Source organism: Plecotus auritus, assembly GCF_963455305.1.
Source record: "Plecotus auritus genome assembly, chromosome: 1".
NCBI lineage: Eukaryota > Metazoa > Chordata > Mammalia > Chiroptera > Vespertilionidae > Plecotus > Plecotus auritus.
In genome coordinates, this window is record NC_137770.1 from 221,066,482 (window position 1) to 221,080,690 (window position 14,209).

General features: G+C 49.0%; 1 protein-coding gene across 1 annotated transcript; it reads right to left on the reverse strand.

Annotated features, from left to right (window-relative positions):
• Positions 1 to 3,391: 3,391 nt before the first annotated feature.
• On the reverse strand, positions 3,392 to 8,333 carry SHISA3 (shisa family member 3). Its single transcript, XM_080664050.1, has 2 exons — positions 7,502 to 8,333; positions 3,392 to 4,877 (listed from the first exon to the last, which is right to left on the reverse strand). The coding sequence occupies exons 1-2, from the start codon at positions 7,776 to 7,778 to the stop codon at positions 4,438 to 4,440; spliced, it is 717 nt and encodes a 238-aa protein (XP_080520176.1). The 5' UTR covers positions 7,779 to 8,333; the 3' UTR covers positions 3,392 to 4,437.
• Positions 8,334 to 14,209: the final 5,876 nt, after the last annotated feature.

Consider the following 14,209-nt stretch of genomic DNA (forward strand, 5'->3'; position numbering starts at 1 on the left):
GACTCTCCCTCATAAAAGCCTTCAAGGCTCCCTCTTGTATTTGATATACAGACGACCACCATGGGTTTCAAGATCTCTTATCTGATCCTGCTTGTCTCTCCACACTCTCTTCTCTGAATTCTTCTCCTAGTTTCCCGAATGCTCCTTGTTCTTTCACACTGTGGGTGCTTCTCTGCCTCCCTGTGAATTCTGTTCTTTGCCAAATATGCTCTTCCCCTCATTTCCAGACTCTTCTCCCCCTGGCCATCCAGTCTTCTTCACTCAGCTCCCATTCATCCCTCCCTGCTCAGGTGCAGCCTCATCGCCTCCAGGATGAGAGAGGTGCCCTTTTGCCTGGGTGCCAGCACGCTCTGTATGCACTTGCCCTATCGTTGCAATTCTAAGTGTTGAATTATGGGTTCATCTTCTCCTACGTGGCTGTAAGCTCTTGGAAAGCAGGAAAGATAACATGCTTCTTTTATAAGGTACCCATAACATCATACATAATTGCTGTCACGCCTAAGTCCATGGGAAAAGTGCCTCCTTGAATCAAAATTGTATGTTAGTCCAACCAGTGTTGCTCAGTGGTTGAATGTTGACCTATGAACCAGGAAATCACGGCTCAATTCCTGATCAGGGCACATGCCCAGGTTGCAGACTCAATCCCCAATGGGGGGCATGCAGGAGGCAGCCAATCAATGATTCTTTCTCAACACTGGTATTTCTTTCCCTTCATCTCTGAAATCAATAAAGATACTTTAAAAAAAAAAAAAAAAAAAAAAGAACTGCATGTTATTCACCTTGTTACTCCCATCCTCTAGCACAGTGCCTGACCCATTAGTGTGTCCAACATGTGCTTGTTGAATGGGGTGATTCCTGCAAATCTGCCACAGGATGGCCTTTTTACCCTGGGATGTGAATAATATCAGCTACCTAGTTCCTAGAGAGAAGGTCAAAGACATGTAGTAGATGTCAACAAGTACGTGGGGATATGATTTGATTCGGTGTCACTGAATGCCATATTTCAGTGATTACACAATGTTGGCCTCATTTTAAGCAATTTATAGCCAGTGAACTTGACTGATGGGAGCATGCTGCTAAGGAAGGGAAATTTGCAGGTGTGAGCTTTCAGCGTTATTCTGCCTAAGACATAAAAACTGCTCCCCAAAGGGATGGCAAGTAAGTACAGCTAGAGACAACCTAGATGGTTATCAGTGGGGGAAGTTCTGCCCCCTAGAGGACATTGTGAAATTGTGTGGGTGCATCTTTCTCCTTAGTGTTTGGGGCTGGGGCAGGTGTGCTACAGGCATTCATTGGAGAGATCCTGCAATCCCCGGGACAGTCCACACACCAAAGACTTGATGTCCCTTGGCATGACTTTGGAATGTCCCACCATTCCTTTGGGTGGAAAAACCTAATCCCATTTACCCTATAATGTGCTATGTGCACTGCCTTAATAGACACTGAATTTTCCAGATATATAACAACTATGCAAATCAAAGGAACAGCAAACTTTGCTTTGTTTGGAAAAAAATTACATACACAGCAGCAGTGCAACTGTGGTGTTTGAGTTGCCAACCTAGCTAACCTGCATCCCTCTGGCCTGGCCGGCGTGCTCAGTGATTGAGCATCCACCCTTGAACAGGGAGGTCACAGTTCAATTCCCTGTCAAGGCCCATGCCTGGGTGTGGGCTCCATCCCCAGTAGGGGGCGTGCAGGAAGCAGCTGATCAATGATTCTCTCTCATCATTAATGTTTCTCTCTCTCCCTCACCTTCCTCTTTCTAAAATCAATAAAAAGATTTTTTTTAAAAAAAACCCTGCATTGATCTGGATTTGGAAGTGTTACATGTCAGTTACCCTGTGTAAGAGTTTGCATCTGAGTCCTTGGTTTGTCTGCTCAAGCCATTGTATTTTGAAATCAATGACTTTTCCTTTCTTCTTTCTATTTACCATTAGGGCATTGTATTGATTTTTTAAATGACATGTGTAATATGAGTAATGGTATCTATGCATTTCACATGAGGACAGTTCAAGGGATGTCACAAAATAATTGTTCCAAGGAGAGCTCACTGGCTCCAGCAGAGTGGACAATCTCCGCCTTAGAGAGAGGGGCTGGGCCTCGTGCTCTGCTCTGCAATGGATTTTATGCATGGAAGCCTCAAAACCTCAAAGCAGCCCTAGCCGGTTTGGCTTACTGGATAGGGTGTCAGCCCACGAACGGAAGGATCTGGGGTTTGATTCAGGTCAAGGGCATGTACCCCGGTTGCAGGATCGATCCCCGGCCCTGGTTGGGCCCGTGCAGGAGGCAACTGATCAATGTGTCTCTCTCACACAGATGTTTCTCTCTCTGTCTCTCCCCTTCCCTTCTGCTCTCTCTGAAAATCAATGGAAAAATAACCTGTGGGATCTTGGGAAAGTTACTGTACTTCTCTGTGCCAGTTTCCAAATGTAAAATAGAAATTACAATTAACTCCCCGTTGACTTTTTATGGAGGATAAAATAAGTGAGAGAAATACTTACAATAGTGTGTGGCTCGCAAGAGCCCGTGTAAAGATTAACTTAAAAATATAAAAAGAGCCGTATTTAACGAACATGAATAAAACCAGTCAAATGACATAAGAACGTATTCCAGAGCATGTTCTCAAATGCACATCCTTTATGCTCAGCCTTTTCTCTGTTCCTCCCTCCTCCCCACTCCTCTTCTCCCTTCCCCTTCCTTCTTTCCTTCCTTCCTTTCTTTTGTTCCTTCATTATGGGGGCTAATTTGAGATACAGGAGAAAGCAGGAGACTGGAAGTCAGGGCTCCTTGGCCACTAGACTGGGCAAAGGCCCAGTATCTTTAAACTTATTTCAGAAAGGTAGGCCCGAAAGACTCTTGGGTCAGAGTTTTACTCTAGCGAGCTGTATTTGAAAAGAGCTGCTAAGGGTGACCTATGATAGTATGAATTCATAGGCCTGGATTCCCAAACGTCTACAGGAGCCAGACAGGTAACAGAACTGAGGGAGACGGGCCAGGTAGGGGGGACCGGACAGGAAGGGGGGACCAGGCAGAAGGCTGGCGAATGTCAAGTGTCAGGTCTGAAAAGGGCCGGCCTAAGCCTAGGGCAGTACACATCTTCTATGGGTCACGAGAAGCCAAAAATCCAGACTCTTAGTATGAGAAATAGCCCCACACGTGTGAGGGTGGCATGCAGCCCACCAGCTGATACTCGAGAAAAAATTCACTTCCTTTACTGCTTTCATGAGCCCAATGCAGGAAATAGCTTTTTAATGTAGCTCAAAACCAATGTGAGATCTTTTTTCTTTGCATTTCAAATATGAAGTGTTAAGTAAAAATTTTCCTTTTATTGATTAGCAAAGAGTATCATTAAAGCGATAAAATGAAGCGCTCTGCTCTAAAATTTCCAAATAGATTTCACGAAAACAAGTATTTTATTTATTCTCACCCAGCAGGATACATGCCCAAATGCGTGGTCATCAGACATGGAACTCAGTGGCATTTGCGATATGTAACATTAGATGATTATAACCAGTAGCTGGACTTGGAACTCCACAGTTAATATTAACATAAAAAATTACAGTGTGACTACTAAATAATTAGTACCGTCAATGTGGTAAATCCATTAAATTATAAATCTTTACATTTGTACATAACTCATTTTACATATAAATGTTTTAAGACCCAACTGTCCAACTTGCACTTAAACAGAAAATATTGCTGAACAAAAAGTCTGCAATAAATATTCCCTCAGCCGGGTGGGGGAAATGCGTTCACATGCATCCTGTGTTACCATGAATAGCTGAGTAAATACTGAAAACTTTAAACTCCTCCTGTGGTTATTGAAAGCTTGTATTCTGAGAAAGCTCTTATAGTTTAAACACAACTTAATCATTAATTTTAAAAGTAACTGTTTCTGATGGTGCTAATATTATTCATGGTTAGGCTGCTCCCAGAATCATGAATAGGTTGTTCACTGTCCCCTCAGCTTACTTAGTAGTTAATTCTTTTAAGTGGACCTTCAATAATTACTCATACAACCAGGTCCTGCCCTTTCTTATTTATGGATATATTTGTATTATAACTCACTAAACAACTTATAATGAAAAAAGAACCTGTAGGCTTTTTCTAAACAGTACAGCTGAGTTGTTGTCCAATAAAACATCTTCAACCCGTTTGCAACTGTGAAGTTTGAACTAGTGTGTCTTTTGGATAAAGTAGCATACATTGAAATGTACTGGTCACCATGTTTCCAAAGCCAGAAAGCAATGATCCAGCACAGTCATTCTGTGACCGGAGCCAGGAGCCCGAAGACGAGAAAGCACCGTATTTTCCTAGCACTCTCCTCCATGGCACCGCGGGGTGCAAGGGAAGTTTCCTCGCCAATATCTGTGGCAGTGACAGCAGCGTCCCACCGTGGGCCCTGGTGCTGCGTGCTGGGTTCATGGCCGGGGCCGATCAACTGGAACTGAAGTCTGGACAGGTCTTCCCAGGCAGTGGGGGCTCCTGCTGGAGCGGGTAAGCAAAGTATTGGGGTGACACCAGGAAACCGGACGGCTGGGTCAGGTGGATTGGGTGGCCTGTGGTGTACGGCGGCGGTGGCGAGGGCACCAAGCAGCCAGGCTCCGCCCTGGCGAAGGAGAACCTGCGGATGGAGCCCCCCGTGGAGCTGGAGCTGGTGGCTGTGCTGGACTGCCTGGAAGGTGCTCTGAGGTTCGTGGAGGTCAAGATCATGGGCAGGGTCTCTGTCTGATAGCTGCGGAGGGAGAAGCGGATTGGCTGCTGGGAGGGCTCCTTGGGTCTCAAGCAGGTGCAGCAATAGATGGCCACTAGAGAGCCCAGGATGATGAAGGCGATGAAGATGGAGCCGACAATCAGGAAAGGGACGTAGACCGGCTCTAAAAGGCAAAAAAGGAAAAAAAAAAAAGACATAGATGCTGGGACAGGGGTCTCCCAAACTCCGGGAAGCTCAGGGCTGGGAGGTGGGCGGCTCAGTACTACCACTGGTCAGCCCAACTTCTCAGAGCTTGTTACTGGTAACTTCTAGAGTGTAAACTGTGATGAGGGAATAGTCTTGCTCCTAGCGGAGAAGAAGGAAACTGATACTGTAGCCTCTGTTAGCAATTAGCCATCATATTGCACATCTGGAAGTCAGAAGGAACAGACTCGAGCCTGTTCACGCACCGCGGAAAGGAAACGGTGGGTTTTTCTGGGTTACTGTAACTCTGGGTTTAAATCCGGGTTTTAGTAGTTTTATCACGGGGGGGCGGGGGGGCATTAGGGCTCTGACCCATATCTGAGGCTGAAAATCCATCTCCCATCCCAGAATCTCCCATCTAAGCGAAGAGAACGAGGCCTGTTCAGTGAGACCCTCCGGAATTTGCCAGACTATGGAAAGAACAGTATGAAGAAACCCACAGTGGGCCCCAATGAACTGTGTCTCCTAATGCATCACAAATGGTCATCTCTGGATGTTTCCAGAAATAAGTTGGGATGCCTACTTCAGCAGCCACATGTCTGCCTCTCAATTCCCTCTCAAACTCTGGCAAGATCAGGCTGAACTTTAGGAAGATCATGATGCAATTCTTGGCGTTGGTGGCCCCAGATTTGGTGTGAGAGCATCCTTCCGACAGAGCAAACCCCAATTTCCTTGTCTCTCTACAAGGCAGACAGGAAATTTCCCACCCCAGAGGCACCCCCTGACTGATAGAGCCACACTTGCAGGCAACCTCCAGCTTAGAGACAGAAGAAAGAAAAGCTGCGTTGACCAAGGCCCTCCCTCTGTGTGGCTCTTTTTTATTTGTCATCTGCTTCAAGTCTCATGGAGGTGGGCATGATATGCCCTATTTCCCAGATATGGAAAGATACCAGAGAGTTTTCTACATTCTCCAAGGCAGTGAGTGACAACAACTATCAACCCCCACGTTCTGTGGGCTCCTGGGTGTAAGCTCCTCAGTGGCCCGCCCATTGGGCCATGTTCAGCAACACCTGTGGAAGGCAGGGCGAAAATGACTGAGCGCTGCCCAGCGTTCCTGCACCCTCTGTCATCCACAACCTACCTCTGAGAGCAGCATGCCCATTGTAGGGGTGAGAAGAGGCCCAGAGCAGTCCAGTACCTTGCCCAAGGTGACACGGCTGGCAGGCCACAAAGCCACAGTCGGTGCGAACCTGCCGGACCCCAGCCTCAGTGAGCGCGGCGGAGGCTGCGCTCTCTCTGAGCAGAGCCAGTGGGTCCCCGGAAGGAGTCCCCGCAGGAGACTGGTCGCTGACGCTCACTCCGTATCTTTGGGGAGCAAGCGGGTCTCCCCAGGTGAGAAGAGTGTATTTTTCTAACCGGCTGCCTAGAGTTCCCTGCTTTCCGCCGAGGATCTGTTCTCCAGCAGCCGCCTCCCAAATCCTCTGGGCTGGTAGCCTGACCTCCAAAGCTAGATTTCTTGAAAGTCTAATGAAATTCTAGGGACGAGCTGGCTCCCCTTTCCTCTGGGTTACCCACCCTCTCTTGGCGGGGGGCGTAGGGGAGCGCCAGCACCGCTCATTCATTCTCTCCACCTCTCCTCTCCTCGCCCGGCCGGACCTTCGCTCGCAGGCTTCGGACCGCCGCGCCAGAGACTGGGGTGCGGGGCGCTCAGCTCCGCCCGCTCCTCCGGTTTCCGGGCCGTAAAACCATCGCCTGGGGTTCTGAAGGGTTTCCCTGATGTTCTGACTCAGGTGGAAAGCTTTTTTTTTTTTTTTTTTTTTTTTTTAGCGTGTAAAGTTTCTCTGCTGGGGTTGTGATTTATTCCGCTCTGAAGTGAGCGGAAATTTGACCCGTGTTTTCCGACGTGAGAATAGGGGGGCGGGGAAGCCCCGGCGACCCCGGTTTCTAAATCTCCGCCGCGAGGACTCGGGCATTTCTGAAAGGCGTGACAATAGGGGGTGGGCTGCAGAGGGTAATTCGATGCAGAGAAATGAAAGGAAGTCGGAAAATGGAAGAGCGGTTTAGAAACGCTACCAAAAGACCACAAAAGGGGGGGGGGGCGAGAGAGAGAGAGAAAGTGGCTCAAGTTCCTTAGCCCTGCGGGGCTACAGATGAGCGCGCCCCAAGAGTTGCATTCTCTGCGCCCTCGGCACCTTACGGAGTGATGGGGGCACGCAATAGGGCGCGCTCATCACCCCCCAAAACCAAGGCCAGCCTAGTGGCTGCCCCCACAGCCCTTCTCTGCAGCCTCGCGAGGGCCCGGGAGTCGCGGCCGTCTTCCCCAGTCACCGGGGCCAGCCTCGCGGTCCTAGCTGCCCGGCAAACCTCCCCTTGGCCCAGCCCGCGAGGACCGCGAGGAGCGGGAGCCGGGGCTGCAAAGGAATGGGGCCCCCTGACCCGCACCGCGGCCACCCACTCCGTCCTGGTCTCTCCACCTCGCTGCGTCCACTCTGCACAGACCCAGGGAGACCGCCCCGTGCGCCTCCCCGTGCGCACACCCGCCCGCCCTCACACGCAGCAGCCGCCGGCGGTCGGCGGGGGGCTGGCCGGGGGACCCGCACTCACGCGCCGGGATGCCCGGGTGCTCCAGCTCCCCACGGTCGTTGGTGCAGCCGCCCTGCTCCAGCCTGGCGTCGGCCGCGGCGCAGCAGTAGCGCAGCGCGCAGGAGCCGCAGCAGATGGTGGCGTCCAGCGTGTCGAAGTCCTCCGGGCACTGGAAGCCCTCGTGGTAGTTGCCCTGCACGTCCACCCAGCCGTGGCAATACTCTCCGGACTGCTGGGCGCCCGCGGGGCCCCCGCGCAGCCAGCCCAGGAGCAGGCAGAGGGCCAGCAGCGCCCCCATCGCAGCGCGCGCCGTGGGCGGCCGGGAGGGGGACGCAGCGGGAGAGCGAAGGACTAAGCGGGGGCTCGGGGCGCCCCGCGGATCCGCCTCCCCCGGGGCGCGGCGCGGGAGGCTGCCTCGGTGGCCGCGGCCACTCCCGTGTGGGTTAGCAGGGGCCGGGGAGGCGACAGGGGCTGCGCTTGGGCATCCGCAGGCCGGGGCTCGGCATGGTGCGCGGAGGCAAGTGGACGGGGGCCCGCGGGAGGCGCGGGCAGAAGATGGTGCGGGGGCCGCTGCTGCTGCCCTCGGCCCGGCTCATAACGCTCCGGCTGCTCCTGCCGCGGGGGGCGCGTCGAACCCTCGGCCGCCTCCCTATCCACTACTCACGGGGGCCATCGCGCCCGGGGCGGGCAACTCCAGGGCCGCGCAGCGCTCGGACTTTGCGGGTCCGGAGCGGCGCCCAAAGGAAGGAGAATGTGAGATCCCCACGTGTGGCTCCCGGGACAAGCGGCCCTGTCTGTCCCCGGAGCAGGAGTCAGCCGGCCCGGCCAGTAGGAACGGCCTCCTGTTGCTGACAGCTCTGCCTGCAAGGCGTCCTTTAAAAAGGAAGAGGGAGGGGGAGACGGCGAGGGTGAAGAAAGAGTCCGCCCTCCCGGGTCGCGCCACTGGAGCTAATCACCGAGGGCGCGACGTGGACCCCGGTCCTCGGCGCTTTCCGGTTCGCGCGCCATCCTCCGCCTTCCCCGGCCACCCCCGCCCACCGCGCTCCCCCACGCCTTGACTCTAACTAACCTGAGGAGTCCAGACCCTCCCCACACACACCCCAACTCTTGCTCAGCTCAGAACATTCCGCAGGATGAAGGAGAGGGCCACCGGGTTTCCCGGTCTATCCACGCGCGTTGGTGCCAGGGTGCCGACGCGGGTTGATGCTTTTTATTCCTCTTATCAAAAACATCGCAGTGGCTGAGGTTTGTCAGTTCTTCTGTCGCCTGTGGCACGCATCCGCACTCGTGCCTAGGACACCTGTTGTAAGGATTCTGGACGGATAACATGATGTTTAGGGGCCGCCAATATGTGCACTGAGACTGTCACTAAGTTTCCACTCCCCCGCCCCCCCCCCCCCGCAGCGAGCCGGCACATTTTCACACACACACACACACACACACACACACACACACACACACACACACACACACGCACACTTGCACTCTCTCCCCCACCCCCCCTAACTTGCGCCGCTGAGTGAAGAATCGAGGGTCACCCCACTCAGGCGCCAGGGCCACTTGCAAAACCTCAAAGAGCACGACTTCTCCGTTCACGCCCGCGAAGGAAATCAAAGAACAAAATGAATGATAACTGAGCAGATCTGAACTTCTGTTCGGGCAAAGAAACACATTCATTTAAAGGATGCGTCCCCTGTGTGCTGTTTTCGGGGGCACTGCTCCTTTAGCGGCTTAAGTGCCTTATGAAACTGGTGTTATGTGAAACCCGGGCTACACTCAAGAATTTATTTTTACTGCATCCTGAACTTCCTCTCATCCTGCACTGCTATGTGTGAATACAGCCCGCGTATCGCAACCGACTTGTCAAACGCGCCCAATGCCCGTGTCCCTGATTTAGATGTTGGTGAGTCGAGTGAACCAAAAGAGACAAAATTTGCTGCGACCAGACATAAAAATGCGCGGTCATTAAAAAGCATTTACCATGCCTGGGGCTTCCGGACGATCCCGGACGGCTCAGAGAAGCGTAAATACATATACACCGAAGAGAGCGGTTTCTTTTTTAAAATCTAAGTTAAAGTATACCCCAACTCAAGAACTACTTCTGATTCCTGATTTTAAATATCAGGATTAGCACTGAGTTACGCGAATGTCAAAATAACGCCCAACATTTCAGATGTTCAGTAGGACCATGTAAATCCGTATTTAACTTCATTGCCCGCTTAGATTTTTCTTGGGACAGAAAGAAGCTATAAAGAAAAACCAAATGAAACTCAGGCTTTCATCCACACACAGTGGGGCAGTTTTTCTGGACTTAAAAATTAAGCATATGGACATTGTTTTGCAGAAATTACTCAGATACTGTGTTTTTATTTACACACAAAAGGGCTTTTTAAAAGTTGCTTTTTAGGAGTGTTGTTTGGGTTATATATATCCTGAGCAATTAAGAGGGAAAGTCATTTAGAACCACAGCAAAAGTGAGACGTAGTGATTATAATAAGATGATAAAACTACAAAGACGTGTTTACGGCTAATAACTTGCCCAGAACCACACCTCTTAATATTGTTTTTGTTAAATTGAGAGGAATTCCATTACATCACAACTGCATAAAGTTCTGTAGTAGCTACGGCAACCCTTGCTAGTCCCCCAAGGGTCAAGTTTCTCTCATTATCCAGCTGTTCTTTGATAGCATTAATATTTTTAAGGAGTGATTTGTTGGCACTCACCTCCCATTAATTACATTCTCCATGCCACAGTGGGGTTCTTTTCCTTAGCACACCAGCATAATTAATTCCCTCATTCAAAGCCTCTGTCTATTTGACTTATTTCGAGGGTATTTAACTCAAATTTCGTTGGATATTAACTAATGAAAAATAACCAAACCTTCAAATTATTTGATACTCCATAGATCTGATGTGTGCCATGCTTTCGTATCTCGATCCTGAACCAAAGTGCCTTTAAACCATTATAACAATCTGTTCAGGGCTACATGGGGAAATGTGTTTGGTTCCTTGACACAGAATATCCCCTCAAATTTTACATGGACAAATTTTTCTATTGATTTCACAGAGGAAGGGAGAGAGAGATAGAAACATCAATGATGAGAGAGAATCATTGATAGGCTGCCTCCCGCACACCCCACACTGGGAACTGAGCCTGCAACCCAGGCATGTGCCCTAACCCGGAATCGAACCGTGACCTCCTGGTTCATGGGTCGACGCTCAATCACTGAGCCATGCAGGCTGGGCAACATGGACGAATTTTAACTGCAAAAGGGATGGTCTCTGAAAGCTCTTTGGGCACAGTAAGAGATTACACACTTCCTCTTTGGTTTATAAACACCCAAAGTTTCTATTATTCTGTTACTACTTTAATAGCAAAAGAATATAAAAAAGTTCTCATAGACCTCCCTCAAGACTCTAGGGGGAGAGTGTGGAGATGGAAAATAAGATCTACACCATCTGAGGTATTATGTAGCAGTTTTAGAAATTCTATATTTCTCCTTATCTCAGTAATACAAATTCCATATTTTGATGAAGAAAATCATGAGATCACTTCTTCAGCCTACATTCTCTTGTGGCCCTACCTCCAGGAAATTGTATAGGAAATGAGTTAATGATATGACGTCTGGGATTTGCTTTAACAAATGAGAGAGGAGAGAGAGAGAGAGAGAGAGAGAGAGAGAGAGAGAGAGAGAGAGAGAGAGAGAGAGAAGGGATGATGAGGAAGAGAAGGAGGAGGAGGAAGAAGGGAAGAAGGAGGAAGGGAGAGAAAAGATGGGAGGGACAAAGGAGGGGATGGAGGGAGGAAAAAAGGGAGGGAGAATGGAGATGTGAAGATGGAAGAGACAAAACGGAAACACAATTGGCAATAAGGTAATAATTGTAGCTGGTTGGAAGGTACTTACAAAAATCAAAATGCAATTCTGTTTTTTATGTATGAATAAAAATTACTTGTTAAAAATGTTTTTTGTTTTTAATTGATAGAAATTTGCAACCACATGAAACTAGCACCAGACCATGTTTTTAAACCTTGTCCTGTCTGCTTCTCTTTGTTTGATTTTCTTTGGAGCAAAGTGAAAGATTGAGAAAAGCGAAAACAGAGACGTGAAGAAAAAACAGCAAAATGGGTGCATCAAAAGGGATGGGAACTAAAATGTACTCAGGAAAGGAGGAGAAAAGGCCAAAGGAATACAAAAGGGAAAAGGTAAATTAAAAGTGACAATTAATTTTGGCTATGGAAGTTCCTCCAGCTGATTTGCACTGGATCCAGAAATTAAATAGAAAACAAGAAGTTTTCCAACCCTCCCTCAACTTCTTTCCTGTAGTGATGAGTTATCACCAACCTTCCTTTACTTGCTTTGCCCAGGACTTTGGAATTCTCTTTCTTGGATCACTCATTATAAATCTCTTATTCTAGGAGCAAGTCAATCTGAGTTACTGGAAAGATATTTTTTTTCTCAAATTTGCTTTGGAAGATATTCACCGTTAAAGAATAGCAAGGTGCCCAGAAGTGTGCTCCCAGCCCCAAGCTGGACCCCTCCCCCGCCTGTGCTTTAGCTGGCCTCAGACTTCTGGTTTATAAAGAGGGGATTAGACATAGGGCTCCTGAAGCAGTGTTTCTCAAACCAAACGTGCTTATGAGTCACCTGGAGGCCTTGTCAAAATGCAGAATTTGATCTCCAGAGTCTGCAGAGGGGCCTGAGCCTCTACATATCCAGGCAAGCTCCCAGGTGATGGGGAGGCTGCTGGTCTGAGGACCATCCGCTGCCCTTGCCTCCACCCACAGTGGAGGAATGAACTGAGCCAAAGGGACATGCCCACCCAAAGCCCATTTCCTACCTTTCCATACCAATCTCTGGGCCTTGGGATCCCAGCACTCCCACACAAGCTGGGGAACCCGAGTTTGTTTCTCAGGTTCACAGAAGTCTCTTCCTGGTCTTAAGTGGTTCTAGGGGAAGGTGGTTAAAAATTGGTAAACACAGAATAGGGTGCTCAAACAGGTACAGGAGAGGCCCCCTGCAGTACAAGATGGAGTTAGGGATGGGAAGAAGGAGGGGGCGGGGCAGAGGCAGGCTGGTAGCCTCCAGGTCTATCTATTCTTGCCCTGGCTTGCACGTGGTAGAGCGGACCTGTTGCCTAGCACATCATAGGCACTCAGTATGTAGTCACAGAGGGCATCAGTGGATGACTAAATAAATGACAAAATCAACGTTTCCCCTTAGTAAATACAGAGCATTTACCATACCTCGTTGTGATTTTGTGATAGGTCATCTGTCTCCCCAGTAGTTTGACGTCCTTTCTTATTATATCCTGGTACATAGTGAGGGCTCAGTAAATGTTGAGTCAATAACTGACTAGAAACAATCGATGACTGGTTGAGAGCGAGTGACAACTGACATACGTCTCACTATTGTCTAAAGCTGAGTCTCTGGGAGCTGCACCAGGGGACAGCAGGGTGACTCTCCTGGGCAGGGATATTTGTAGAGTCAACTCCTGGTGATTTAGAAATTGTAAATGTAGCTCATCAAGAACTGTCCAGTGTGCTGGCACTGTTAGAATAGGGCATTTATGGGCCATTCCCCCATGGAGCCAGCGGTGAGACTTGTCTAACAAAATAGAGCAATGATGCAGAGAAAATCAGGCAGCACAGTAGAAAGAATATTCTAGTTTTGAGTCAGACAAGTCTGGGTTTGAGTGTGCCTCTTTCCGATCATGTCACCTTGAGCAAGGTCATTTCAGCTTCCTGGACCTCCGTTTTCATGTCTCTAAAATGAGGGGGGTGAAAGGGAATGGTCCCTTCCTTAAAGGATGGTTGTAGGATTCAAAACAAAATGTGTAGCAAATCTGGCTCGGAGCAGGGGCTTCAGAACCAGTAGGCATTACCCAGCACCAGCTGGTTTGAATCTACAGTCAAGTAATCATGGCAAGTTTCCTGCTAACCAGAATAGGCCTATGCCCTGGTTAATTGGAATGGATTATTTACAGTTCTCCATCATTCATTCCCTTATTCATTCAATGTGCCCATTCATAACCACTGGCAACTGAGTATTGATTATTCAATTTTAGAATTGTTCTTCTGAGATAAGCCCCAAAGCTAGGAGCAGAGGAGGGTAAGGGAGGGTGTCAGATGATCAGAGTAGAGACAGAAACTGCTGGACAGACCTTATTTCAGCTAGATTTCTATAAGGCGTAGCCCCCAAGAACAGGTGGGCATTTAATAAGTATCCAGTTAGTCTATGATTCCATGCTATGTCAGTAGAGATGTAATTTATGAACCTAAGCTCCTGGCATTTTTCCAGCTCATGTATAATAGAGTGACATTTTTCATGCAGAAATATAAATTAAAATAATTGGCATCTACAGTTAATTGAAACTTCCTTGACGGTAGATGGATTCTCCCCCAGCTCCACCCCTTACTCAGCAAGGGGCATTTCCTTCTGAGTGCTTGCAGAATGGAGAGAGGCCAGCCCGGTTCCTGGGCTCCCCAAGGAGCTGGCTTTCAGCAGGGTGTGGAGCAGCAACAGAGAGTGAACTGACCCTGGAAACATGGTATTTTGCTGCTCAGAGGCCACATGTTCTTTAGGTGGGAAGGTTTTCGGAGAGGAAAGGAAACACAGAGCATTCTTGTCTTGTTTCTGTCTTCTTACTCCCCTTCTCACCTTTACCAGCCATACAACGTTTTGAAAAAATATTTTTTTAAATATATTTTTATGGATTTCAGAGAGGAAG